The following is a 26,158-nucleotide window of genomic DNA, read 5'->3' as shown; positions in this document are numbered from 1 at the left end:
TCTCAGAGCATTTTAACCAGAAGAAGAAATAAGGGGAAGAGATGGAGAAAGCAGGCAAGCTAAAGACAGCCATACGCTTGGTTTGGGATGGAAAAAAAATCCCTTTGTCAAATACTGTGTCTAGCATTCATACCAGGAATTAATATTTATTAGAGGTTTATACGTTTCAGAATCTGTATTTGTCAGAATTAATACACAAGCATGGAGAGGATATTTGAATTGGCATTTTCAGAATCTTTAATAATTACATCTAGCCATCTACCCAAGTTTTATGCAAACATAAGGATGATCTTTGAAAACGGCAATATTTCATTTTAGTTGAAGTCATTCATATTTGAAAGTTAGTACATATCTATGGGTACGTCTATACTTACCTCCAGGTCCGGCGGTAAGCAATCGATCTTCTGGGATTGATCCCGGAAGTGCTTGCCATCGACGCCGGTACTCCTGCTCGGCGAGAGGAGTACGCGGAGTCGACGGGGGAGCCTGCCTGCTGCGTCTGGACCCGCGGTAAGTTCGAACTAAGGTACTTTGACTTCAGCTACGTTATTTACGTAGCTGAAGTTGCGTATCTTAGTTCGAAGTGGGGGATTAGTGTGGACCAGGCCTATGTGTTTTACACAGCTTGTTCTATTCCTCTTTCTCCTGAGTGTTAGTAATATGAGAAGAAGTGACTTAAATATAAATCTTGACCTTGTTATCATAAGGTTTTTCACTGCTTTTGAGCGACCTTAATATCCATACAGATTTTAATATGAAAAATTGAGCAAGTAACCTGTCATTTGAGAACACAGTTGAAAATACATCTGTTGGACCTCTTTTCCCTGTGGAAAAAACATGCTGAAACAATCAACTTTCTACTGCTGAAGCTATTTTTTTGTCCTTTTAAATTTTTGTTGCATTACTTGTTAATAAGGCTGGAAGATAGTACAATATCTTATGTTGTTGGTTATTATAGTGAGAGCGCCAAACCTGTGTGGCCCTTAGTGGACTGTAACTAGTCAAGAGAAGACAGAGATGTTCAATTGAAAATTTTCTCTAATGATTCTAGAATGGTAATCTACAAAACCTGAATAATTTTCAGAAGCTGCTCAAGTTTGTTTTTTACTTGGGTTATAACGTACAAACTGCTAGTCATCATTTTAGCTGCATAAGTTAGACCTGATACTCTAATTAACTTGGCATGTGGGCTCTGTGTGGGTAGGTGTGGAGTTTTGTCTGCTCAGAACCAAGTGCAGGATCAGGACTTTAGTAAATTATATCGTTTAGCACAAATTACTGGAGAAATACCAGCCTTTTAGAAGGATTCAGATTTTTTTTTTTTTTTTAAATACTGCAATTAAAAATGAATGTGTATTGCCTGTACTGGGAGATACTTGGTTGGGGGAAGAGTCCCACCACTTGGGTAATTAATTCCTTGTATTACTATCTTCCTCCCTTATCTTGCCAGATTATGGTGGGCCACTAGATGGGTGAGAGACAGATGGTTTTAAACAATTGAACTGGCCATTGTGGTTGGATCCAAGTCACATTAACTGTTTTAAAAATATGCATACTGGATGAAGTAACTAATGTTTAAACTTGCTTCAGGAAACAGTTCAGGGTCATTGTGGATCGGAGCTAAGTCTCCTGAGAGATAATGTTCTTACAGATGCCTTAGTTATCCCACACGTTGACTTTCAGAAGCAGCAGCCTCACTGGAGTTTCTTTATCCCTGTCCAAATCATTGAGCACATCATAACACAGTGCCCCAAATATGGATTTAAAGGTGAATTGGATGATATCGATAACATCACAGAGGAAGCCTTGAAATGGATAATGCACCTACAACTGCATCTATAGAGTGTTGCTCTGCAGATCCATACATGCGCAAGAAATCCCTATCTTGTTGGCTAGACATGCCTTGTTGGTTTTAGAGTTTTAGGACAGCCTACAGCAGGTAAAAACTCAGTTACCTTCCTAACCCTTCACTTTGGATTATGAATTGCCATCTTCTGAATGTTGAATTCGTTAATGTAATTCCATGGCAGACACTTTGGACAGAGGAACGCGGCTGAGAATCTGGATTGGGGTCAGCAACAAGAACAAAACTATTTTAAATGATAGAAAATTGCACTAAAACATCTTATGTTTCACTAAGTATGGGGTAGGGAATAGTAAAGTCAGTGGTGCAGTTATCAACAGGATGGGTTTATGAGAGAGTTGTTTAGACAAGTCTGAAAATTGGTCTAATTTCCACATAAGTATATGTGGCTTTTTAAATCTTCCTTCTATCTTTACTGAGAGTGGTCACATGCATCTGCTAGAATTAGCAGTGTAATTGTGGAATATATCCACTGTTCAATGACTGTTCCCTAGCACTAGGGTGTTAATTAGCATTGGTATCTTTAATGAGCACATTTAACACATCATTCCCACTGAGAATTTTACGGGGAACTAAATTCTTAAATTTAATAATGCAAAATGTATTTGTACAAAGCCCATGCTACATCTGGAGTGTGAGAATTGAGCTCTTTGTATTTTCTACCCTGCAGTGAAATTGGTGGGCCATATCAAATATTCTATTTTCTTGTCTTTTTTTTATTAATTTACTATATTTTAAATAGCCAAGTTCAAAAGTAACAGATTAAAACAAAGAGAAAGTGCAGAACATCAGAAAGTTTTATCGATAAATAGAGCTTTGTTTCCCCACAATAATTACATTAGCAATAGTCCTGTTCCCTTATATAAGATGCAACTAGAGAAGACTGTGTAAGCTTTTTTTTTCCCCTTCTGCGAAACAGTTTGTATTGCTAATTTGAGGCAAAGGATCGGAATAACATTTGAAATGGACATTTAATTGCTTTATTTCTAATAAGTAAATTATACAAATGTTGTATTGTGCTTATTGTCAAAGAAACAATTCACTTAACAGGCCTACAGTCTTTTCCTAAAACACCCTATTAACAGATACTGATCCCGCTGGGAAAGGGTTAAGCTGTGGACCTACTGGGGCAGATGGTTTTCTTCTTCTCCAGAGGTGGGAGTGGTTTTCTAGAGAGGGCTGGGCAATCTAGCAATAGTGGGATCCTAGCAGTAGCCGAGCCTGGGCAGAAGGTGATGAGGCAAATTTTTATGTTGTTTACAATGTTCTTGTAGCAGTGTTGGTCCCAGGATATTAGAGAGAGAAGGCAGGTGAGATAATCTCTTTTATTGGACCAGCTTCTGTTGGTGGAAGAGACAAGCTTTCAAGCTACACTAAGCTCTTCAGGTCTGGGAGGGCACTGTGTCACAGCTAAATAAGAAGCTGGAACAGATTGTTCAGCTCAAAAAGTTAACATGGTATAAAGAGAACATTAAAGATTAAATGGACAGTTAACACCTATGCAGTTGCAGGACAAAGGAGAGTTAGTAGTTATAGATTGTTGTAAAGAGGAAGAATTTCTGGACAAATGCACCAGGAAACCAATGATAGTGCTGAGCTACACTGATGGTATTTTCATGCTGTGGACAGATGACCAAAGCTCGCTCCTAGATTTCCATCACAAAGTCAACAACCACAACCCATCCATCAAACTCTTTCCAGGACACTTCCATACCAGCATCAACTTCCTAGATGTCATGATTGGGTTCAACAATAGAACCCTACAGACAACGACATACAAGAAACCTACAAATACCAGATCTGTGAAGGTAGGTATGGTGAGTCACTCCAAACACACCAAGAAATCTGTTATGTACAGCCAGTCAAGCAGATATCACAGAATATCCCCAAGGAGAAAGTTCGGATACTCACCTTAACACACTTAAAGCTGCTTTCACCAAACAAAGACACTCCATCAGAGAAGTAGATTGCATCATGGAATGGGCCACCCAAATACCCTGAGGGAACCTGCGTCAATACAGGGGCGGGGGGAAGCCAGCTGCACGCCCCAAGTTGTCACTTACCACCCCCACTGGAACCCACATGGAGCATCATTAAATAATTACAGCCCATACTCCTGAAAGAAATCATTCCCGAACCTTCTCTTCTGGCCTTCAAACACCCACACACAACTCCAAGCTCCTCATCAGAAACATGCTCCCCATAGACCAGGACACACCAACTCAAAACATCACCAGACCCTGCCAGAACAACAGATTCAAAATTTGCAGACATATGTCCACTGCTACCATGATCAATATCCACCCACAACACACCTTTCAAGACTCCTGGGTTCTCCACATACCTCTCACAACATGTGATGTACCTCATTCAGTGCATTAAATGCCCCCATAACAACTATGTTGGAGAAACAAGACAACCACTCTTCTCTTGAATGAATGCATACAGAAAAATGATAAAAGACAAAAACACCATATCACCCACGGGTGAACACTTTTCACAAAACAATCACTCCATATCTGACCTCTCAGTCCTTGTCCTTGAAGGAAACCTCAACAAGACCTTCAAAAGAAGAGCCTGGGAGCTTAAATTCATAACTTTGTTAGATACTCAGGGCTTGTCTTTACGTACAGCGCTACAGTGGTATAATGCTTTAGTGAAGATGCTATTATGCCAACGGAAGAATCTCTTCTGTTAGCATAATTAATCCACCTCCCCAAGTGGTTAACTATGATTTTTCACACCCTTAAGCGATGTAGCTACACTGATATAGGTCTGTGTAGATCAGGTCTCAAAATCAGGGACTCAATAAAGACACTATATTTATGGCTCATTACAACAATCTATAAACCACTAACCCTCCTTTGTCCTACAGATGCAGAGGTGTTAACTACCCATTTCATCTTGAATGGTCCCTTCCAACATGTTATCTCCTTATGCTAAACAACCTGTTCCACCTTGTATTTAGCTGTGACATTCTTATTACTTGACATTCTGGTTACTGTGAGCTCAAAAGCTTGTCTCTTTCACCGGCAGAAGTTTGTCCAATAAAAGATATTACCTCACTCACCTTGTCTCTTTTTATGTTATTGTTAGTTTCTTTATTAATAAAGCCAGCTCCCTAGAAGGGGATGAGTTTTTGACTCTAACAGTGTGTGGACTTAGGGCAGGTTGGCTACTCGTGTTTTCTTTTCTTTAGTATTATGAAGAAACTACACTGCACATGCTGTATTTTTTTTGTGGGATGAGGCCTTAATCACATAGGCCCTGTTTCCTTTGCCTATATATGAGATCGCATGATGCTTTTTTGTAAGAATAGGGGTTTGCCCTGCTATCATTGATAAAAAATTACTATTTCCACTGCTACTTTTTTATCTCTTCCTCCAAGTTTCCAGGAAAGGTTTCTTCTGCTTGCTTGCACCCCTCCTTCCAAGCTCTTAATGCTTCTCTTTCACCTCTTTGGAGTATTTCTGCCTCTCTTTTCCCCTTTGACAATGCGGGTGAGGTAATATCTTTTTATTGGACTAACTTCTGTCGGTGAGAGAGACATGCTTTTGAGCTTGCCTCCCCTCCTTCCTGTGACTCCAGAAGAGCAGCTGCTACTTCCTTTTCCCCAGATCTTTGCCTACACCTGGGATAGGAAAAAATGTGTTAACTCTAAACAGGACTCTGCATCTACAGTAGGGTGGCCATATTTCCCAAAGGGAAAACGGGAGATTGAGTGGGACTGGCCCGAGCCCTCCCGCCACACATGGGGCTGGCCTAAGCCACTTGCCTGAATCCCCCACCCTGTGCAAGGCTGGCGTCGCTGCTCGCCCGAACCCTGCCTGCCCACCGCCTGAGCCCTACCTCCTCCTCCTCCCCCCCCTCCCCCCGCACAAGGCTGGCAATTTAGAATGATTTTTTTTCACTCCTGATGGACTACAATGTATTTTAAGTATTATAAATTGTTGTTTGATTGCCAATGAGCTATCATAGATCGATGGAATCAAAATTGATATAAAAAATGAATAACAATGGGTATTGCACTGACTACATTATTTATTTTCATATTTAATTCATTCAAAAATCCATTTTTAAATTTAAATGAGTGTTTTGCATTAGAGTGATGCAGAATCCAGCATATTGCAGCAATAGGTCCATTTTGTTACTGAATACATGAAGCCTTCCGAATATATGTATAAGAGAGAGTGTACAAACATCAATTTATCAGTCTCTTTCTGACCAGTCAAAGTGACAGGAATGAATGAATTGCTTTCAACTCAGATTAGAATGAGGACTTTTGCCTGAGCAACAGCTGCCAGTTGGATTTACTGCAGCAGACAGTTTGTCATATTTTGCATTCTTTGTCCACTCTTCTGAGTTCCCACTTACAAGAAGAAAATTACCAGCAAAGTCTCACTTGTCCAGGTGATGGCTTTATATAGTTTAAAATCATTACAGAAACTTTAGCATAGCTTCAGTGTTGCTTTACCGCTTGTTTTAAAAGAGAAGATGAGGAAACTTAACTATTTTCTCTTGAATGGCTGTTTTATGTAAGCATGTGGGGAAAATCCGAGGAGACGTGAGATTATAACAGCTTCTGTGTCACTAAGTCATCAAGGTTAACGGGCAATGAGGGAAGAAGCAGTTAGGTATGAAAACCATTAGTACATACTGCTAACCACACAAATACTGTCGTGGGAGCTTGAAAAGTCACTAATGCGCCGCCGTAGTGCATCTGGTGAAGACACTCTATCCCGCCAACATAGCGCTGTTCACACCGGAACTTAGGTCGGTGTAACTTACCGGTATGTTGCTTTGGGAGGTGGGTTACTCACACCCCTAAGCAACATAAGTTATACTGACATAAGTGGTAGTGTGTACAAGCCCTAGGTCTCCCTGACAATGTTTGTGGTTTTGCAATCACTTTTTTTTTATTTTTAGTGTTTCTGTTCATTATTGCTGTGAGAAAGATACCAAAACAAAAAAACCAAGATAAACTGACTAATTGAATCCTTGATTCTGTAATGGGGTTCAAAGAGGTAGACCCTGGCGCTTGCATGGATCCCTTGCAGGACTGACCGCAGGACAGGATTTCCCTGGCCTAGTTAGAGAATCTGGGGACAGCTGTGTGTACCTGGTAGTGTGGGCTCCCTCTGAGGGCCCTAAACACTACTCTTACCTCTCCTCTCTCCACTGTGTAGCAACAGAGCTACTTTTGATTCCATTAGGAATCTTCTTTCATGCTACAGAGTTGAAGTTAGTGATTCCTGGGTCTAGCACTTGACCTACTTTGGGCTAGTGGTGCACCAGCACTGAGGCTCTCCTACTACCAGCTAAAAGGCACTAAAATGCCATCATATGCACAAAGTAAACTGAAATTAAAAAAAAAAAGTTTTCCCTCTAATCTCTTTCAGTTATAGTAATCATAGGCATCATTTGTAATAATAGTAGGTAAAAATAATTCTGATTTTTTTTTTAAAGTTCAAATTGTCCCTGCTAAAAAAACAAAACACACTTCCATCTTGTTGTTGTTGTTGTCTTTAAAGTTACTTACGTGTAAATATTTTTGGGACTGGGGTCTAATTGATTATGCAAGGGAAGCTGTGAAACTGATTATACATGAAGTGCTATCAAATGCGTTAAGTAAACACATTTCAAGTACTAAAGAATTTAGCAAAATAAAATATTTTTCTCTCAACTTCTTTTATCTTAGCTGTTACAAAATGTTGAGGCAGAATGGGATCTTCGGTATTATTCCAACCAGATCACTATCTGTCTACAGATCGAGAAATACATCTTAATTATAGTTTAAATATCTGGGAATAGATGTTTATTCTAACTGCCTCTAGGAAACTCTTGGTACAGAAACTTGCTTATGAAGCAGAAAATTTAAAATTTAAAGATGCATTAGGATGGAGATTGTGTAGACAGTGACTAAATAATTTCCTAGCAGAATAGCATTATTATTTACAGCTGTTAAAAAATGTAAGTGGGTCAAAATTGCTGTTGATTTTATATAATCCAATAAAATGTATTGTTCATTATATAAATGAGTGTGTAAATGTGCAAGTGCCCACATAGATTCTTGTGCAGGTAGTTCTTTCCATTCACCAAAGCAATGGGCAGAAAAAAGTACAACTGAACGTTGCATTAAAAACAATGTAAATTGTAGGGGAAAAAGTTTTATGTAGTTGATAAATGCTGTTTGTGTCTCACTCTACTAAAATTTGTCAGAATGAATAAATTGAAGCTTTGGTAATCCTATTAATGAATACAAGTATTAATAAATGTATACATTTTCCCCAGTCATAATTTCTAAAATGAGCCTATGATTTACCCACTCAGTTGTACAATAGTGTTGTACCATGCAGTCGGTATACTTACATAAATTTTTATGTTTACTTTTTCTTAGTGAAGAGAAAAGGAATCTAAATGGTTCAAATTCCCTCTATATACCAAGTATTAATTATTAAAATTAAAACCAACCATTTTATAATTGTTCGTGTTTACATAAATCCTACACTTGCTAAACTGAATGGCTAAGATTTGGAAAGTTGAAAAGCTTAATGCTTTTCTTAGTATTGTTGTTCTAAGTAGAGAGGCCAAATAGGAACTGCCAAATCTTTAAAAAAACCTTGACAGAATAACAACCTGCATACTGATAGAATCCTGTTAAAAGAACTGTTCACCATTTCCTGTGTGTCAGCAGGGACTCCGTCTAGTTTCTTTAACTCTCTTATCAATTGTCCACAAGACTTGTGTGTAGGTATCTTGGCTCTGATTGCCACAGTATCATTAAAACATATTATTTGGTACATTTAAGCGGTTATGGGGCATAAATTTAAAAGGGTCTATTTAGGCAGAGGCTTTTTTTTCTCTCTCTAAACTTTTGAACTCCTTAATAAACAAAAATTCTAAAATGAATGTGTGTTAGAGTGAAGATATAATTGTTATGATATAGCAACACTTTTATGTAGAAAATACCTCTCCTGGTCTTGGAGGGAAAAAATGGCTGAGTGGTTTGTTACTAGACACAATAAAAATGTTTGTGTGCGTGTTAAACAAGATCAGGCAAATCTCTTTTATCCCCTCAGGGTATAATTTAGCAAGGCTGATATTCCCTTATGGCCAAATCCTAGTCATTGACATCAAAGCTGCTTGAAATGCTAAGAAGGATTCATGTGGCCTTTATTTCTTTTGTATTTGTAAATAGTTATGGTCCCCTGTTCATTGTGCCTGGTGTCTTGGTGTCCATATTGCCCTAAAAAGCTAAAGATTTTGAAAGAATATTTTAAAAAGAGTAAAGATGATGGGCCTGATTGTGATCTCTCACTAGTGTGAATCAGGAGTATCTGCAGTGAAGCCAGATGAGTTAACTGGATCTAAAACCTGATTACAGGTAGTGAGAGGAGAACCAGGCCCTTGAAGGGTAAAGTATTATTTTTTGTGATACATGGAAAGATGAAAACGAATCCAACATTTTTCTGGCTCCTTTCTTTTAAGACTCATTCAGTCCACATCCCTGAGTAATGCAGTTATACCAGCTGAATTCCTGGTGCAACAACACTATGTTGATGGGACAGCTTCTCCTGTCAGCATAGCTACTGCCTGTTGGGGAGGTGGAGTACCTATGCTGATGGAAGAAGCTGTCCCATTGGTGTCGGTAGCGTCTTTTTACTGATACAGACTAACATGGCTACCCCTCTGAAACCTGTTACTGACTTGAGTATTGTAGCAGAATTGGCATGATAGCATACCAATACATCTACTCTAAATAGTTTGTATGTAACTTGTTGGCACATATTTTTGTATGGTTGTGTTACAGCTGGGATTTTCAACGAGCCCGCAAGAGTTTAGGCTCCCCACACTGTTGTGCCTCTTTGAAATCCTAGCCCACGTATACACGAAATTAGATATGCATGGAGGGGATGATCATATGTAGGGCCCTACCAAATTCACAGCTGTGAAAAACTCATCACGGACTGTGAAATCTGATTTTCCCCCATGAAATCTGGTCTTTTGTGTAATTTTATTCTATACAAGTATCAGGGGGTAGCCGTGTTAGTCTGTATCTACAAAAACAACAAGGAGTCTGGTGGCACCTTAAAGACTAACAGATTTATTTGGGCATAAGCTTTCGTGAGTAAAAACCTCACTTCTTCGGATACATAGAGTGAAAGTTACAGATGCAAGCATTATATACTGACACATGGAGAGCAGGGAGTTACTTCGCAAGTGGAGAACCAGTGTTGACAGGACCAATTCAATCAGGGTGGATGTAGTCCACTCCCAATAATAGATGAGGAGGTGTCAATTCCAGGAGAGGAAAAGCTGCTTCTGTAATGAGCCAGCCACTCCCAGTCCCTATTCAAGCCCAGATTAATGGTGTTGAATTTGCAAATGAATTTTAGTTCTGCTGTTTCTCTTTGAAGTCTGTTTCTGAAGTTTTTTTGTTCAATGATAGTGACTTTTACATCTGTAATAGAATGACCAGGGAGATTGAAGTGTTCACTTACTGGCTTATGTATGTTACCATTCCTGATGTCCGATTTGTGTCCATTTATTCTTTTCCGGAGGGACTGTCCGGTTTGGCCAATGTACATGGCAGAGGGGCATTGCTGGCACATGATGGCATATATAACATTAGTGGATGTGCAGGTGAATGAGCCCTTGATGGTGTGGCTGATGTGGTTGGGTCCTCTGATGCTGTTGCCAGAATAGATATGGGGACAGAGTAGGCAACAAGGTTTGCTACAGGGATAGGTTCCTGGGTTGGTGTTTCTGTGGTGTGGTGTGTAGTTGCTGGTGAGTATTTGCTTCAGGTTGGGGGGTTGTCTGTAAGCGAGGACTGGCCTGCCTCCCAAGGTCTGTGAGAGTGAGGGATCATTTTCCAGGATAGGTTGTAGATCGTGGATAATGCGCTGGAGAGGTTTTAGCTGGGGGCTGTATGTGATGGCCAGTGGTGTTCTGTTGTTGTCCTTGTTGGGCCTGTCCTGTAGTAGGTGATTTCTGGGTACCCGTCTTGCTCTGTCAATCTGTTTCCTCACTTCCCCAGGTGGATATTGTAGTTTTACGAATGCTTGATAAAGATCTTGTAGGTGTTTGTCTCTGTCTGAGGGGTTGGAGCAATTTCGGTTGTATCTTAGGGCTTGGCTGTAGACAATGGATCGTGTGATGTGTCTTGGATGGAAGCTGGAGGCATGTAGGTACGTATAGTGGTCAGTAGGTTTCCGGTATAGGGTGGTGTTTATGTGACCATCACTTATTTGTACTGTAGTGTGCAGGAAGTGGATCTCTTGTGTGGACTGGCCCAGGCTGAGGTTGATGGTGGGATGGAAATTGTTGAAGTCCAGGTGGAATTCTTCAAGGGTCTCCTTTCCGTGGGTCCATATGATGATGATGTCATCAATGTAGCGCAAGTAGAGGAGGGGCAGACAGAGGCGGGTTAAGGGTGGGAGCTTGGCTTGAGGGACGGGGAGGGGGGGCGTGGTCAGGCCGAGGGTTGAGCCTCCCGCCCCTGGTGCTTGCAGAGTGTGGGGGAAGCTGCTGCTGCGCAACATGCTGCTGCTGCTTCTCCTACCCTACAGCACCTTCAGTCTCCTTGCCTGCCTCATTGTCTCCAGTGCCAGTGGGCTGTGCCTGTGTGTGGTAAGGCTTAACATCGTTTCACTTAGTCGCATTTTTCAGGAACATAACTACAACGTTAAGTGAGGAGTTACTGTATTAACTTCAAGAATGTGAGTAGATCTCTTGAAGTCATAGGACAGCTACTGTTCGTAAAGTTAAGCATTTGCTTAAGTATTTATTTGCTGTATTCGAGCCTGAGAGCATGGGAAAATGAGTCATACTGACTATAAATCATAATAATTCAGCTAGTTCATATTTTTACGACTTCGTACTAATTGTATTATTAAGGATATTTTATGAATACAGGATTCTTTATTTCTTTAGTTAAGATGATCTTGCTACCTATTCCAGACCTGAAGCCATAAGCCTCCGATGTCACAATTGGTAGCTGTGGAAATTGCAATTTTTAAATGGTTAATTTTGTGCCTCAGGGTATTTTTGAGTGGGAATTAATCAGGAATTTAATAGAAGGGAAGTATGTATTCCTGTTAGATGTTAATCTCTATGTGCAGGTATTTACATGAACAAATTCCCATACATCTTCTAGATGTGTATGTAGCTTTTAAACAGATTCCTTAGAAAATATTTTTTGCTGTATTTTTTAAAAAAAGGAAAAAAAATGTATTCTGATGATATGAGAATAGAGGGAAACGGATAAAGCTAATGTCATTCCAGAATGGTTAACATGCTCAGGTGTGAATTGGATCAATAATTTCACTAACGTTCGATATCTTTGGCTAATAAATTAATGTCTGATAATCCTAGTATAAAAAACAGTTTCTTATAATTCATATTAACCCTTCTCACTGACCTCCCACAAGTTTCTGACTTCATTTGGGACAGAGTCTCCAGATTGCAGTGTATTAAAAATTATAGGTATTATCTAATTTCTGTATTTAGAGAGCAAGTAGGGAAATCACAAGCAGCATATATAAGAATAAGATCATCTCATGATCGCTTACTCTTTTAATCCTTGTCTTCCTGTAGGGGCCCGCCCTCCCTCCCCCGGTTTATCATTTTGTTCTGTTATTTCTGTCTTAAGCCCTGATCCAGAAAATGCATATGCACATGTTTAACTTCAAGCACATGCGTAGGAATTCTGTCTTATTTATTTTAGGCACTTATACAGTCCAATTCAGTAGTATCTAAGAACCCCACAATATTTAATGTATTTATCCACAACCCCTCTCCCTCCCCCATGCAAAGTAGGGAAATAGTATTATCCCCATTTCACAGATGGGGAAATGAGACACAGAGATGGTATAAAAATGGGGAAATACTGAGACAGTGGAGAGTCAGTCAGGAAAGAGGCAGGTGAGAGCTGCCTGAGGAGGGAAGGAGAGACTCAGGGAGAAATAGGAGCAGCAGAGAAGAACTGGAACAGAGAGCCATTGGGAAGAACAAAAGATGAGGAAAGTTGATGGTGAGGACTGGCCGGAGCTGCGGAACCTTGTTGAGTTACAGGAGAGCTCTTGCAGAGGCCACAGGAACAAGGTGAAGAACCAGCCTGGTTGGGAAAGCATAGCCCGAAACAAGAGGTTTGATGCTGGATGGTGGTCCCAGGAGCAGGGGTAGGATTCTCAACCAGAGAGGCCTGGGTTTGTGAAACACTGTGGGAAGCCCCTTGCAGCAGACCTTAGTGGAAGTCAGCAGGAACCTGAGCCCAGAACAAGGGGCTGGTACTGCGGGGTTGTTGCCTGAGTGGAGGTAGGATTCTCAGGGAAGGCCTGGCTGAGTGGAACACTGCGGGGAGCTCTGTCACAGGAGACCTGACTTGGGGCTACTGGACAAGTGTGAGTGGGAGAAGAGTGAATCTGGGAACTCTCAGGTGGGGAGTCGTCTGGAGAATGGAGCCCTAGAACAAAAGCAAAAAGACTGGAAATAGACTGGAGATGGACTTGATGATGATTTGGGAGCGAGCAGCATGGAAAACTGCCATGAACCTGTGGTACTTTGGGGTTTTGTGGAGAGCTGTTTTATTATGAGGGTTCTATGGATTGTCATGTTTGTGTGAATAAATTATGTCCAAGGATAGCACTTTGAAGTGGACACTGGGAGACTTTATTCCTTTCTACTGACAAAAGAAGGTGAAACCAAGGCAAGCATACATGCCGTGCCATGGCCTGCTGCAGAAGGGTGCTCGAGGAAGGGCTACCATATCACACTATGTAATATTAAAGTACTATCTTTATATCAAATATTATTGATGTCCGTTTTTGTTCTCTTTAATAGAAAAAATTAAAAATATTCCTAAAATTGTATCATGAATTATCAGTCATTTATAGTCCGCATACACCATGTGATTTACATCTTCCATAATAAACTCATTCTTAAGCTAAGTGGGGAATTTTTTGGCTAAAATACAAGAATGTGTTTTATTATTGTTTTTATATTCTAGTTCCACCATAAAAGCCTGTGCCAGGAGGCCTGGTGGGGCAGCTGTTCTGGAATTACAGATTTATAAAGCTCCAGGCAATCTATAACTCTTTTTCTATAGAACAGATGGACGTTGACTGTAATATCAAATGGCTGTAGCGTAACACATGCTGTAAATTTATTATATAAGAATTTCAGGTACTTATTCCACGCACACAAACTTCCTGAACAATATTCAGAATATTATTGGTTTGCTAAGTAGTATAAATTCAGAGTCTCGTATTTGTTCTATATGAGCAAGAAACTTAATTTTTTTCACAAAAACTAGAAATTTATGGCATAGGTCCTTTCCTGGTTAGGGAGAGTTTCTCACTCACGAGTGGTAACTGAGTGAGTGAATTTTTTCAGCACTGCTCTAGGGCCCTGAGTCAGCAAAGCATGTATTTTAAGTATTTCATTGAACCGGAACCTAGATCATTAATGGGAATATCAGATATTTGAACCGTGGGTTCCTGAGGTACATTCCTTCCTACTGTTTCTCAGGAGTCTCATTGTTCATGGCTATGGCCTGTTCCTTTTTAGGAACCAATTTTTAATCCATACAATGTTGTTTTTATCTGGTTAGTATTAAGTCATTTTTTTCCATTGTGCCTTATCCTTCCTGTCCTTTCAACTGCTACCATTTATTCTTTTACAAATTGTGTTCTATCTCCTTTTGGAGAAAACACAAAAGGAGGATCTTCTGGATGGGAGACATGAAAGCATCTGTGGAAGGTTTCTTCCTCCTCGCCCAATCCTAGTCCAAGGGACACTCCAATGGCTCTTCCCTCCCTCAGACAAAACAAAGGGTGGCATCAGTCCCAGTGTCCTTGAATGGTTATTTTTGGCAATGTGTTCAGTTTGATTTACATGCATCAATCTTAATTACATTTCATACAAAAAGATATGTACAGTTATACCTACACTTAGAATTGATTTTGTTGCAACTTTCTTGTTGCTTTTTGAGATTTGGAAGAATGTGTGGATCTGAATTCAGAGTTTTCCTTCCCTTTTGTCACTTTCATTGAACAATTGGAACTGAGATTTTAAAAGGTAATCAGAAAGTCTGGGAACAGGTTTGAAACCGACTATTCAAAATAATATTTCTCCTTTCTTTTTTTCCCCTCCCTCCTTGGGTTTTTAACTTACTGCTTTACCTCTCCTGAGTGAAATGGAAACTGGAGCACTCGTCCATCTTCTGAGAGAGTAGTTGTTTAAATATTATCTATTCCTGATACCTACCCCTTAGAACTACCTAACAGGATACTATAAAGCAGGGGTTCCCAAACTTTTTGCTTCCATTATGCCATTTTGAAACTTACTGTTTCCTTTGACTCCAGACAGTTTCAAGTCGAGTATTCAGAGTTCAGGATATTCATTCTTGACAGTGAACCAGAACTCTGGGAGAGAACATTTGGGCATATATTCCTTGCAAAAATTGATCACAGGAAATTTTGCTGAGCTGTTCACTTTCAGCTGCTGGCAGGGCCATGGCATCAGGCTTGTTCTGAAAGGCTTGCACCCAAGGATACTTTGTCATGTCCACACTGGGGAAAAAGGATGCAAACTGGTCCTCTATCTGACTGAGATGCTCAGTCATCATCTGTGTCTGCGAGGAACTTGTAACTTAGAATGATTCTTTATTGAGTGCCAACAGGGTACCCTGGTTAGCATAAAAGAAAACATGGGCCTTGCCTTAAGGTGCTTACAAGCCAATGCAGATTCCCATCTCAGAAAAGTTAGCACAGGCTCCAACCAACTCAAGCAGAGAGGAGGCTCTGTTGATAAAGCTGCTGCTCACCAGGAACTGGATTAGTCTTTCACTTGGATGCTTGCACAGCTAGATATGCAAATAGCAAAATGGTGTCTGCACAGCCACCTCCACACAGCCAACATGCCTGCACCTGTTCCACCAACACCATGCCAAGAAGCTGCTTTTTTACACGCACTGTATGTGTGACATCACGCTGTTTTTAGTCCACCATTTTGTAGAATAAAATGGCAGCCTCCTGGCTTGGTGTTTGTAGAACAGGCCTGGATATGTTTGGGGCAGATGGCAGTGTCTCATGGGGCAAATCTGCCTCGTTGGACCTACGACCCTGTTTGGGGTTGCGAACCACAGTTGGGGGAGCATCGGTGTAATGGTGCAAGGTTCAGTTCTCATTGGCTCTGTAGATCTCTGATAATAGAAATGTTAGTAACTGTACAATTGGGGATTTATACATTAATATTGTTTTTAGTATTTTCCTCCTTTTCTGCTCTTTCTGTGGTACGTTTTGCTTCGGCATAACTGAATAGAAGTCTAAATCTTTCTGGTAAATATGGTTACAGTCTGGACATACAACCTCATCGGGGTTGTTGCGTGTAGCTTTGCTGAGAAGCAACGGGAGTTCAGAACTTTACTTGGTTCAGGCATTATTCCCATGATTGAAATCTGCCGACCTCACAGTTCCTTTATTGGATTCACAAAATTCAAAGCTGCTGTATTAGATTTAAATGTCTGTGAATAAATGGATTTCCAGATTAGACAGGGTTAGCATTGTTTTATGAACTAAATTGCTTTTTTCTCTTCTCCTCCCTTCCCCCTCTGCCCCCGCGCAGGAATGACTTGCTGATGGTGTGCCGTCAGTTGAATATGGAGGAGTCTGTTGCTGAGATCATGCACCAACTAGGAGCAGATGAAAATGGGAAGATTTCCTTTCGGGATTTTACTCGGTGCCGCATGCAGCTTGTGCGAGAAATCAGGAAAGAGGAAGTGGAACTTTCCGTGAAATCAGATGACTCTTGTAAAAAGAAGTTGTTAAGGGACAGAATAGCCTCCTGGCCAACGAGCAGTGATAACAGTTTCGGTAGGTACAATTTCAAATGCTCCTCCAGGGATAAATAATGAAGGCTGAAATCCTGGCTCTGTTAAGTCAATGGGAATATTTATGTTAACTTTATGGGGGCCAGGTTTTCACTCAAAGGGTTTTGCAAATATGCTTTGGCACAAGATAATCAGATAATAGATTTTTATCATTAATAATGAATAAACTGCCCATCACCATGGTATTTGGTTAACTCATATTTATAAGAGAAAAAGTACCGAACAACCTTTTTGTAAAAATTATGGGCACATAGATTGTGACCCAACTGCAGCAACACGTTCACTTCACTGAAAAGACCCGAGACAGATTGCTCAGCTGATGGTTAAAGTGCTAGGAAACTCTGGAACTACATTGACAGGAAAGCCTGAACAAATATATAGGTAGAAATGTTAGACAAGAAGAACATAGTACCATCTAGTCCATCTTCCTTATCAAGCAAGTCTTACCCTGTTTCTCAGCTGGTGTTCAATTCTGTTTTCCTTAGAATTTAGTATATTGCTATAGGAACATGAGTTGCTAGCCTCGGTCAGAAAATCACTTCATCTAGTCCAGTATGTTATGATTGAAGAGAATACAAAATCCTTTCCTTCCCTTCCCCCCCGCCCCAAAATAAACCAAAAAAAAAAAAAAAAAAACCCATAACACCTGACCAGATGAGCAATTCTGTACATGAAGTTTATTTAATGCATTTTCCTAAGTGGACAATTGAATTAATATTTTTCTTATAATTGTTGATATATTTTCACAGATTTTAAGTATGTCAGTGAGATGGTAGAAGCAGTCTGAACATTTAAATTCCCTCCCATGGTGGTATTTTCCATTCCATGCAGATAAAGCCTAGCTTTGTCTGTCGCTTCGCTTTAATTTTGGTTTATTTTTACACTTGTTGGAAATGTCATGATTTCTATACAGTTATCCTGCTTTGATTCTTCCCATGCTCTAGAGAAGTTCAGTGATCACGCTGCTATTAAAAACATTTCATAGGGCACAAACATAATGTGACCTGGAGCATGCTAGCAGTCCTGACTAATGAGCTACAAGTTTCACTGCCTTTCAGCTCTTCAGGGGCACATATCCTTTTTTTTTTATTTAATCAGGACTTGGAGAGCTAGTGATGTTATTTGAACCTGATCCCTATAGCTTTGTAAACATTGCTTAAGACAGGAGACATGAAAATGTGCTAATTAATACAAATAAACTTGATGGATGCTGATTTTTTTTGAGGAAGGTGCACTTTTTTAATAACCGGTGTCTTCAAAGACTGTTTATAGGCCTTTCCTCAAGATTTATTTCCATGTGATGTGTCAGCCACTGTTATCCCTTGAAAGTTTCTATCCAACGTCCATATGGAGTGCATAAATTACAGAAACTCCAAATTCATTTAGCTGCCACTGAGCAGCAGGGGTCCTGGTGACCTGCAACAAAGGAATCTGCCTTCTTTGAAGGGACTTTTACATTAAGGATTTTGTTTGGAGCTTGTACAGCGAGCACATAGTTCAGGCCTTGTGAAAAAGAAGGCCTTGCAGCTAACGTCTTCACAAAGAGGTGCAAAAATATATATGTACCTATTTAAAGTAAAGCTACAAACGTGTATGTCCAATACTCCAATCATTGCATCCCATTACAAAGCAATGTAAAAGCAAGTGAAAAATAAAATTTCATAATAATTAATTATTATTCCTAACTGATTGTTGCAACTTGACTTCTGTAGGTAGTCTCGCTTTTCACTCATTGTAGTCATTGATCAGAGAATCTTCATAACATCCCTACTAGTAAGTATTGTTAACCCCATTTTACAGATGGGGAGGCAGTTGAAGTTAGGGAGGTTAAGTGATTTTCTTTAGGCCAAGGAAGGGGCAGTGTTAATCGTGATTACAAGTCAGAAATCAGACTCTCCCATCCCCCGCATTCTGTGCTCAGTCCCCTAGACCACAATATTGGTCAGAGTAATTAACCATTGGAACAATTTACCAAGGGTCGTGGTGGATTCTCCATCACTGACCGTTTTTAAATCAAGATTGAATGTTTTTCTAAAAGATCTGCTCTGGAAATTATTTTGGGAAAGTTCTCTGTCTGTGTAATACAGGAGGTCAGACTATGATAACAATGGTCCCTTCTGGCCATAGAATCTATGAAACCTGTTTCTACCATTTCATTTAAATGATACAGAGTAGGATAGTGGACTGAACCTTCCATTTGAATACACGACAAAGCAGAACACCTTTAAAGTCACTAGAATAACATTTTTCATTTCATTAATGCCATACTTCCAGGGTTCTCAAAATGCTTTTCGGGTCCAATTCTACGCCATTAAAATCAGTGGGAGTTTTAACACTGACTTCAAAGTCAGTAGGGTCAAACTGTATACACAAGTGAATATTAAAGTAAGTTCTGTTTCTCAAATGTTATGTTGTTTTTTTTTAACACAGTAAAAGTAATAAAAGGTAAAATTAACTTTGAAAGTCTACTGTGGGGAGCTGCAGTATCTGTTCCAATCTAACTCATCAGAATGGATCTTCAGTAGGAAGTTATTGAGAGAATTTAAAGTGTCTCCAAGAGACCTGTTGGCACCACTCAGTTACGGAGGCAGTAAAGCCATGACAGGTACCTTAAAACCTGTCTTAAGTGACCACTCAAGAGACTGACAGAAATGGATTGCTTAACAAAAGGGACATTGTAATAATCAAGCAGAAGAATAGGCTGTATGTTTGAGGTTACTTTTTTGTGATTTCTTAAAACAGAAAACTTGCCGCATAAAGGGGGTGTGTCTCATAGGTAGTACTGTATTTCTTAAAGTTTTGAAAGGTTATACATATTTTATGTAAAAAGTTACAGTAAATGCAATTATGATATATTTATATCTATAGGTGTGCCTGGCATTTTACAGACAACTAGTATATTTACTGGATCTTCCTTGGTAAAGGAATCCTACTCCAAAAATACAACTTCTAGGCGCATTGTAACTTTTGAGAGAACAGATATTTGAAACTGTTTTATCAGTAAAATCTTAATTCAGTTGGACAGATGAGTGGTTTTGCTGTCCAACTGGGAGCGCTATGGCTACTGATATGATTCCACAGACCAGATGCTCAGATAAGAAAAAAACAGACCATAAGCAATTCTGAGCTGTTCTGGTTTAGCAGTTCATAATTAATTAATTTGTAACCAATTCCTCTTCTCTCCCTCTAAAAAAAGAAAAGCCCTGAGCTTCTGATATAATGATGATTTATTTACATTTATTTATTTATAATGATGATTTATTTAAAGACGATAAAGTCATTGTGGAGAAACTAAATGGATTCTTTGATTCAGTTTTCACGGCTGAGGATGTTAAGGAGATTCCCAAACCTGAGCCGGCTTTTGTAGGTGACAAATCTGAGGAATTGTCACAGATTGAAGTGTCAATAGAGGAGGTTTTGGAATTAATTGATAAACTTAACATTAACAAGTCACCAGGACCAGATGGCATTCACCCAAGAGTTCTGAAAGAACTCAAATGTGAAGTTGCGGAACTATTAACTAAGGTTTGTAACCTGTCCTTTAAATCGGCTTCTGTACCCAATGACTGGAAGTTAGCTAATGTAACGCCAATATTTGAAAAGGGCTCTAGAGGTGATCCCGGCAATTACAAACCGGTAAGTCTAACATCGGTACCGGGCAAATTAGTCGAAACAATAGTTAAGAATAAAATTGTCAGACACATAGAAAAACATAAACTGTTGAGTAATAGTCAACATGGTTTCTGTAAAGGGAAATCGTGTCTTACTAATCTACTGGAGTTCTTTGAAGGGGTCAACAAACATGTGGACAAGGGGGATCCAGTGGACATAGTGTACTTAGATTTCCAGAAAGCCTTTGACAAGGTCCCTCACCAAAGGCTCTTATGTAAATTAAGCTGTCATGGGATAAAAGGAAAGGTGCTTTCATGGATTGAGAACTGGTTAAAAGACAGGGAACAAAGGGTAGGAATTAATGGTAAATTGTCAGAATGGAGAGGGGTAACTAGTGGTGTTCCCCAAGGGTCAGTCCTCGGACCAATCCTATTCAACTTACCCCTTTCTCCAGATCATTTATGAATAAACAGTGAGGTGGCAAAGTTTGCAGACAATATTAAACTGCTGAAGATAGTTAAGACCAAAGCAGACTGTGATGAACTTCAAAAAGATCTCACAAAACTAAGTGATTGGGCAACAAAATGGCAAATGAAATTTAATGTGGATAAATGTAAAGTAATGCACATTGGAAAAAATAACCCCAACTATACATACAATATGATGGGGGCTAATTTAGCTACAAGAAGTCAGGAAAAACATCTTGGAGTCATCGTGGATAGTTCTCTGAAGATGTCCACGCAGTGTGCAGAGGCGGTCAAAAAAGCAAACAGGATGTTAGGAATCATTAAAAAGGGGATAGAGAATAAGACTAAAAAGGGGATAGAGAATAAGACTGAGAATATATTATTGCCCTTATATAAATCGATGGTACGCCCACATCTCGAATACTGCGTTCACATGTGGTCTCCTCATCTCAAAAAAGATATACTGGCACTAGAAAAGGTTCAGAGAAGGGCAACTAAAATGATTAGGGGTTTGAAACGGGTCCCATATGAGGAGAGATTAAAGAGGCTAGGACTCTTCAGCTTGGAAAAGAGGAGACTAAGGCGGGATATGATAGAGATATATAAAATCATGAGTGATGTGGAGAAAGTGGATAAGAAAAAGTTATTTACTTATTCCCATAATACAAGAACTAGGGGTCACCAAATGAAATTAATAGGCAGCAGGTTTAAAACAAATAATAGGAAGTTCTTCTTCACGCCGTGCACAGTCAACTTGTGGAACTTCTTACCTGAGGAGGTTGTGAAGGCTAGGACTATAACCGCGTTTAAAAGAGAACTGGATAAATTCATGGTGGTTAAGTCCATTAATGGCTATTAGCCAGGATGGGTAAGGAATGGTGTCCCTAGCCTCTGTTTGTCAGAGGATGGAGATGGATGGTAGGAGAGAGATCACTTGATCATTGCCTATTAGGCCAGGTCTACACTAACCCCCTAATTCGAACTAAGGTACGCAACTTCAGCTACGTGAATAACGTAGCTGAAGTTCGAAGTACCTTAGTTCGAATTTACCTCGGTCCACACGCGGCAGGCAGGCTCCCCCGTCGACTCCGCAGTACTCCTCTCATCTAGCTGGAGTACCGCAGTCGACGGCGAGCACTTCCGGGTTCGATCGCTCGTCGCCGAACTACCGGGTAAGTGTAGACCTACCCTTAGATCCACTCCCTCTGGGGCACCTGGCATTGGCCACTGTCGGTAGACAGGATACTGGGCTAGGTGGACCTTTGGTCTGACCCAGTATGGCCGTTCCTTAAATTTTTTTATGATTGGTATGTAATGTAAAAACATAAGAATACCAGCATTTCAGACATAAATTAAGCTTATTGGTAAATGAGAGGCAGGTAATTTAGGGCTGAAAAATCATTGCTTTTGCTCTGCGTTATTCCCGCATTTGATCTCCCTGTAAATAAATTGCGCTTAGAAGTTGATGCGGTGATAATTAAATTTATTTATCCCATATTTAATTAAAAGCTACAGAGTGATAGCTCAGATGTACCCCCAAGTAGTACAGATTCCTTCTCAGTCACCCACAAATTTTCACCCATGATTTATTTGACTTGTACAGCTATTGTGATTGTCTGGCTTAATTTACATTTACATTGGGGTAGATAAATGTATATTAACTAGTAATGGATCAGTTTGACTTTTAAATATTCTTTTGATACTGTCACCTCTCTGTTGTACAGTAGCAGATGTCAGGTCATTGCAGATCAGCTTTCTTTCAGAGAAAAAAAATCAGTGATACAGAGTCTGGGTATATTCTTAGTGCAACTTATTTACAAACACACCTGTCCTGGAACAGAGATGGTCACAAATGTCACGTAGGGGTTTTCCGCTCCAGCACTAATGCCCAGTTCCCAGAAAGCAAATCTGCCGAAAAAATTGACTATAATTTGCTTGCACACAATGAAAAAGAACTTGTAAGAAACTGTATGTGAAACAGTGCCATATGGTGATCCCTGTCATAATTCAACATATTTGCATATCCATATGCTTTCCAAATGAAATGTGAGAATTATAACTATTCACCGACACCATAAAGAAAAGCCATCCTGAATAAGAGGTGGGCTCCCCTCAGAGGATCACCATAGTCCTAGTAAACTGCTGCTTGTTTTCACAGTGGTTACCTCCTCCATTCTGCCCTACCTTTTGCTGAGTTTTGTCTAGCTTACAGAAGGCATCTTATGCACCCCTTGGGCCCTGTTTTCCAGCTGGTCAGGTCAAAATTACCCTAAAGCGCTGATCCTGCAGGTTGACTGCTGCATAGAATGGATAGGGATAATTCATCTGAAAGGGAAATTGTGTCTGAACCAGCTTCCTATTCAGAACTTCAGGAAAGCACCTGAAATTGTGTCTCAGAAATGTGGTCTATTTATCAGACATTTTATTGCTCCCAAGCCCTGTTCCTTAGTATTTTTCAAGGCAGATATAGAACATTGGACAGTTGACTGATTTATATGTGGTGCATCCTCCGCTAGCTCTGGGGGAGTCCATATAATAAAAAAATTCCATTTCATAGTGACTTGAAAGTTCTCAGAAGAACTGTAACATGAAAGAGTTGGGCTTCACAACACAATTGTGAAGTAGGGAAATCTTGTTCCCATCTAGCTAATGGGGAAGCTGTGCCATTTAAAGTGGTATGTGTCACTGTTCAGGGCAGCTGCACCTGAAACCCCCCTCTGTGGTTCAGCAAGGGTGCCCAGCTCTTGGCTTCTAGCTCCCCAGCTCTTCTTGGGTGGAGACACTCAGGGTTTGACCAGGGTTTTTCCAGACTGGAGAATTCCTTGCCTTTGTTACCATTTCCAGCCTGGACAGGTTGCCCTAAGACACCTGCTAATAAGCTTACCAGAGTTCATCCCAACTCTCACATGGACTTTGGCAAGTGCAGTCTTTTAATACCTCAGCCTTGGGGCATCCTTGTGGTTACAAGTTCATCAGAGTTTCAGGTCAGAACAAGCACACCCCCAACATGTTCCGTTCCCATTTCAGTTCAGGGATCTTGGAACTGGAGTTTCCAGAAACAGAAGTCTCTCCCCCCAGGGCATATCTTCAAAAGGTGGGCTTTGGAGGAGGAGCATTTGCATTCCCCTCACCTCAAGGTATTTTCTAAGGAAATCCATTCACATGTATTGCTCCAAAAAGACCTTTGAATCCTCATACCTTCCGGAGATTGCATCAATCTTGTCTTTCTGCTAAAGAAGTTCCATACAATCTCACAACAGTACATAAACATTTGCCTTTATAATACAATGAACTCCAGAGATATTAATCCTAATTCAATAAGGTTTAACTTAATTCAGTAAAATGTATCTCGATTCTGTAATGTTTGGTCAGGATATTACGAGATATTGGCAATCCATCACAGTATGGTTTCGTGACCTGCTGTGCAAGGGAGCCTTTTGTCCCTCTAGAAGAACACATCCTGGGATTCTATTCCTGATACTTTTCCATGTGCAAGAACTGAAATATTCCAGCCCTTCTGTATGGCTGTTAAACCAGACTATTTGCTGCCAAGGTTACGGATAGAAATTTCCAGGTTCCTTCTGTCCCTGCTCCTAGTTGACTGTCACTGCTCAGCAGATTGTAAGGTACACACTTACATGTTCATATGCTCCCAATTCTGTGTGCGTTCTGCATTTCACCCAATGGGACAGCCACTTCAGCTTAGCACCTTGCCCTTTTCTCAGTCCCAGGTTATTTACCAAATCCTAGTGGTATAGGTTGCCCACTTTCACCAGAAGGGATCCCTCTATAATCCCATCTTGACAAGCTCAGTTGGGCACCCTCAGTTTCCTGACTGCTGGTATCCAGGCATAGATTACTTTCATATATGTCTCAGAATAGATTCCTTGTACATGGGGATAAGCACCATCCATCCCAGCAACTAACCCTTTTGGATATAGCCCTGACTGTCTCTCTGTGGAAGACTTCATTTCCTAATATTTGCTCCTTGCTGAATGCCTTGTTGCCCATATATTCCCCTCCCCTCGAGTAACCCTTGTTATTCCTCTGACAGTTCATGCCTCTCAGAACTGGTGAGTTTCTCTATACACCCTTTTGCCCCCCTTTTCCCCCAGACCCCTGCCTCTATATCATCACCAACATGAGTCTCTTGGGTTGGTATGTCTGGTGTAATCTGTCAGTGCAGTTTCTTGGCCTGTGGAGGAATGCAGGTTGATGTCAGGCACTTTAAGCTGTGAGCCTCCCACATTATTTAGTCTCCTTGGTCCTTCGAAGCCCCTGGACCTGAATTCTCCTGTCCTTGTCTGCTGTTACTTTCCAATAATGGTGGTTTTTGCAAACTGCTAAGAAGGTGATTGCTTCTAGGAACTTGGATGGAAACTTACCTTTTCACCCCAAAGGCACTGTATCTAAATGGCTGTGACAAACCCGTGTGGACTGTTGCACTTGCACTGTCTGGGAGAATGAAGCCTCTGTCTTTGAGGGACATGCTGCTTCCTAAGCTGCTGAGGAAGGGCAGGCCATTCAAAGCAGTTCTGTTGTGATTTTGCTGGTCTATAGTATTCTGTTTCTGTGGGCTTTCAGATCTGACAAGCCTAGCAGTGAGCACCCCTGTGGATACTTCCTTATGTCCTGCACCTGCTTTCTCAAGGCCCTATACACTGCAATCAGCTTCAACTGAGGCTGGCTACGTGCAAGTTGAAAGAAGATGCTTCTTAAAGGGATATCTCTCTTCTGATCTGTCAGGCTGTCTGGAGAGCAGTGGAAAGTCTTCCCATCCTCCCCTCTCTTTCCCTCCACTCCCTGTCCCCCCCAATCTGATCTGGAATTGTTGTGTCCTCTTGTGGCACGAGGGGCATTATTGCCTATCTTGTTTGTTCTTGGATGTTTTGGATTTCCTTCAGTCAGTGTTCAAGAGCAGTCTTGAATATCAGTTATTCATCTGATGATCCGTCACTGAGACTTGATCTTTATCCTGCAGGTTCAGATGTGACCTTTATTTGACCCCTTAGGACAGACTTCTTCACTTATGATGGCCTTTCTTATTGCGCTGATCTTGGACAGTTGAGTTTTGCTTGCTTGCAAGTGTTCCCTTAGCCTAGTACCTAGTTCTACCCAGTTTCTTGTTTTAGTAGTTAGTGTATTGTTGTTTATAGTTAGTATAGAAATTGGTGAGTGGGATCGTTCCTACCCCTCACCCCGCCTTGGGCTTCAGAGCATGCCTCAAGCCAAAGGGTTTAAGTCTTGTTGTGCATGCCGAAAGCCTATGCCTAATAGTGATCCCCACAACTCGTCCCTGAGGTGTCTAGGGGAGGCGCATCA

The 26,158-nt window shown here is 40.5% G+C and overlaps 1 protein-coding gene across 6 annotated transcripts in view; it reads left to right on the top strand.

Moving 5' to 3' along the window:
• Positions 1-26,158, top strand: part of MCC (MCC regulator of WNT signaling pathway) — a 327,625-nt gene that overhangs the window by 20,705 nt on the left and 280,762 nt on the right. For all 6 annotated transcript variants that reach the window (XM_065550317.1, XM_005281600.5, XM_042840458.2 and 3 more), the window contains exon 2: positions 16,493-16,740. In XM_065550317.1, coding sequence (XP_065406389.1) covers positions 16,493-16,740 — 248 coding nt within the window. The remainder of the gene's footprint in view (positions 1-16,492; positions 16,741-26,158) is intronic.

Source organism: Chrysemys picta, chromosome 6, assembly GCF_011386835.1.
Source record: "Chrysemys picta bellii isolate R12L10 chromosome 6, ASM1138683v2, whole genome shotgun sequence".
Classification (NCBI taxonomy): Eukaryota; Metazoa; Chordata; order Testudines; family Emydidae; genus Chrysemys; species Chrysemys picta.
This window is presented reverse-complemented; position numbering and strand designations above follow the sequence as displayed.